The following is a 266-nucleotide window of genomic DNA, read 5'->3' as shown; positions in this document are numbered from 1 at the left end:
GTGTCTCACCCACTATCTGTGTCTCTTTGAAGCATCCAGCCTGATCTGGCAGTTTGCTCAGGTACTGTTCATTTTCCGTGGCCAAACAGATCAGCGTATCCTCAATAATCTCGGGAGCAATCTCACCGAAGATGGGGCCTGGGTCACGGCACCGGGGTGCTGCTCGCACCTGGGACCCCATTCGTCAGGTCAGGTCAGGTCAGAGCCCTTACGGACAACAATTATTTCAACGGCATGGCGGCACTTTGTCACCACTGCTGGGGAAG

At 54.9% G+C, this 266-nt stretch overlaps 1 protein-coding gene across 1 annotated transcript in view; it reads right to left on the bottom strand.

Annotated features, from left to right (window-relative positions):
• CNTD1 (cyclin N-terminal domain containing 1) overlaps positions 1-181 on the bottom strand; it is a 3,354-nt gene extending 3,173 nt beyond the window's left edge. The window contains exon 1 of the mRNA XM_009578096.1: positions 10-181. Within this exon, the coding sequence (XP_009576391.1) occupies positions 10-181 (172 nt within the window). The remainder of the gene's footprint in view (positions 1-9) is intronic.
• Between the last annotated feature and the right edge of the window lie 85 nt (positions 182-266).

Source organism: Fulmarus glacialis, unplaced genomic scaffold, assembly GCF_000690835.1.
Source record: "Fulmarus glacialis isolate BGI_N327 unplaced genomic scaffold, ASM69083v1 scaffold42705, whole genome shotgun sequence".
NCBI classification, from domain to species: domain Eukaryota; kingdom Metazoa; phylum Chordata; class Aves; order Procellariiformes; family Procellariidae; genus Fulmarus; species Fulmarus glacialis.
Note: the sequence above shows the minus strand (reverse complement) of the source record. Positions and strands in the feature narration are given on the sequence as shown.